General features: G+C 46.6%; 1 protein-coding gene across 1 annotated transcript; it reads right to left on the bottom strand.

Annotated features, from left to right (window-relative positions):
- Positions 1 to 651: 651 nt before the first annotated feature.
- Positions 652 to 2,242, bottom strand: Pgpep1l (pyroglutamyl-peptidase I like). Its single transcript, XM_035441382.1, has 2 exons — positions 1,646 to 2,242; positions 652 to 898 (listed from the first exon to the last, which is right to left on the bottom strand). Exons 1-2 carry the CDS (start codon positions 1,852 to 1,854, stop codon positions 685 to 687), a joined length of 423 nt encoding a protein of 140 aa, XP_035297273.1. The 5' UTR covers positions 1,855 to 2,242; the 3' UTR covers positions 652 to 684.
- Positions 2,243 to 2,614: the final 372 nt, after the last annotated feature.

Below are 2,614 nucleotides of genomic sequence, written 5' to 3'. Positions count from 1 at the left end.
ACTTAAAAGTTGTTAAAATGGAGCCAGACGGTAGTGGCGTCCAGTCTTTAATCCCAGCACTCGGGAGGCAGAGGCATGCGGATCTCTGTGAGTTCAAGACCAGCCTGGTCTACAAGAGCTACTTCCAGGACAGCCTCCAAAGCCACAGAGAAACCCTGTCTCAAAAAACCAAAAAAAAAAAAAAGTTATTAAAATGATAAGGAGAGAGTGGTACGAGAGAGAGAGAGAGAGAGAGAGAGAGAGAGAGAGAGAGAGAGAGAGAGAGAGGAGAAAGTCAAACACTAGAGACTGGTTGGCCCCAGAGTCATTCTGAAGACCTAAATGACAAGCTTAGGGACCAGAATTGGGGTCTCTGGAGCCAGGACTACATCTCCATTTCTGGAACCTCTGAAGCAACTCTGACATCCCCAATCTAGGAAGGACCACTCAGCCTTGGAAGAGAAAGTACTGGCTTGCAACACAATTGTCCTGAAAGTCATAGCTCCAGTTATTTAATCCCTTGGGAAGCATCTGCCTTTGGAACTTTTCATTTGCTTTGGACACTAAAATAACTCTGTTGTTCTGTGGCATGATTCCCCCCAACCCCCCCCCCACACACCCCTAGCCATGTGACTTGTTTCACAAGCCACTCTTTCAGAGCCTCTCATGGCACAGCTGGCTTGTCCACCTAGGGTGTCATTTCCTCTAAAGGCGGCATCCCCCTGCTGCTTCCCTTTGGCTGCTATACTTTTGAGACTGGATTCCCCAACTTTCTTCTAGCATTTCTTGGATGATAACTTGCAAGGCTTTGCCCAGGAGGCTGGCTGGGAGCCAGTTTGTCAGCGGAGGGACGTGGAGGAGGGCTGCGTGCCCATTTCCAAGGTACAGAGACAGGTAGTAGGTGTAGTCACAGACATACCTGCAACCACAGGAAACCCCCCATTATTCCTGGGACCCTGTCACTTCCAGACATGGCAAGTGCAGTGTTCATAAAGCATGAGGGAACTACCCCTTGAGTTTGGTTCTTCTGCTAGAGAAAAGACACAGTGCTAAGAACACAAGAGACAGATATTGGATCTTGGTCTCAGTCTAATGGCCAGCAAGTGGTCAGGGCAGAATTGATACTTTCTTTCTTTCTTTCTTTCTTTCTTTCTTTCTTTCTTTCTTTCTTTCTTTCTAAGATTTTATTTATTTATTATGTATATAACATTCTGCTTCCACGTATATCTGCATACCACAAGTGGGCACCAGATCTCATTACAGATGGTTGTGAGCCACCATATGGTTGCCGGGAATTGAACTCAGGACCTCTGGAAGAGCAGTCAGTGCTCTTAACCTCTGAGCCATCTCGCCAGCCCAGAACCAAACTTTCAAACAGCTAATGCTAAAGCACCTTTAACCACAGTGACTCTCACTTGCATCTTCACTCAGGCATTTCTTTAGTCCTTGAAGAGAGGACAAAATGCTTAGTGGGAGGGGCTGTCAGTGTTTGGAGAAGAGGATAAATTAATCTGCAGGGCCAGTGACAAAGAATGCAACTCAGGGGATCCCTATGACCAAAGCAGCCACCTTGACAGCAAAGGATAACATCCTAAGGAGAGAGAAGGGACTCTGAAGGACATTCCCTCTCTCATATCTGTTTGTCACATGGACACCTGAAGCGTACCTGCCCGCATCTCGGGAAAAGGCCACCTCAACATCCTCAACAGAAACACGTCGGCAGACTTCCTTCATGCTGATAACAGACAGCATCACTTCCGGGCCACCAGGGAGGCACACTCCACCCTCAGGCTGGAAGCCTCGTATGTCTGTATCCCGATAACTTCGGTTCTTGCCACACTGTTCCAGAAAGATGGCCTTGGTGGAAGTGTCCATGCCCACATGCACAACAAGCTGTGTGAACACACATATCAGAAATCCCAGGACACCAGATCACTAGATGTGTAGAAAAGCTGAGCCATGAAAGAACCCAGCTCCAGGGTACAAAACATATCAAGCTCCAAATTCACTATGAACCCCAGGATCCCTACTGGTCCCCTAATTAATGGGGCTGGAGCAAAACAAACATTTCTTTGGGTCGATAGAAATCATTTAAGTACTTTCCTGTTTTCAAATGGCTCTTTCAAGGTTGTGTGCTCTCTTTCCCCATGGGTGAGCAGGGGCAAGCAGGTATCTAAGATGATGGGGGTAGGGGGGCTGGATTTTAGCAAAATCAAGTGGTGATCTGGGCAGGAAGTGACATAGCAAGGAGAATAATATTTAAGCAAGGAGAAACAGGAAGTGTCCCTTTTCCCTTACACATCCTCCAGCCGTACCATGTGAGCCACCAGCAAGAGAGGGTGCCAGCAGAAGGCATCCTCTATAAGATAAGTCTTATAAAATATAAGATTTATGATAAATAAGACTGAGCTAACAGATGAGAAATCTTAGCCATTGGCCAAGCAGCATTTAAACCTAATACAAGTTTCTGTGTATTAATTTGGGCCTAACTCGGGCAGGCAGCTGGCGTAAAGTGCACACGTGGCGGTGGGGCTCGGTGGCCTTTGGTGGAAAGATTTATTGTAACAGAATCACACATCTTTTTAATGTGACTTTCATAAAGAAGGCTAGCCATAGTCTAATCAAATCTTACTAG

Source organism: Cricetulus griseus, chromosome 3 (genome assembly GCF_003668045.3).
Source record: "Cricetulus griseus strain 17A/GY chromosome 3, alternate assembly CriGri-PICRH-1.0, whole genome shotgun sequence".
Taxonomy (NCBI): domain Eukaryota; kingdom Metazoa; phylum Chordata; class Mammalia; order Rodentia; family Cricetidae; genus Cricetulus; species Cricetulus griseus.
Note: the sequence above shows the minus strand (reverse complement) of the source record. Positions and strands in the feature narration are given on the sequence as shown.

Excerpts from the sequence above, each read along its gene's own strand:
- Pgpep1l (XM_035441382.1), bottom strand. The coding sequence starts at position 1,854 with ATGGACACTTCCACCAAGGCCATCTTTCTGGAACAGTGTGGCAAGAAC. Across the intron at positions 899-1,645 it reads TTTTCCCGAGATGCGGGCAG|GTATGTCTGTGACTACACCT; the intron begins GTACGCTTCAGG and ends CTGTGGTTGCAG.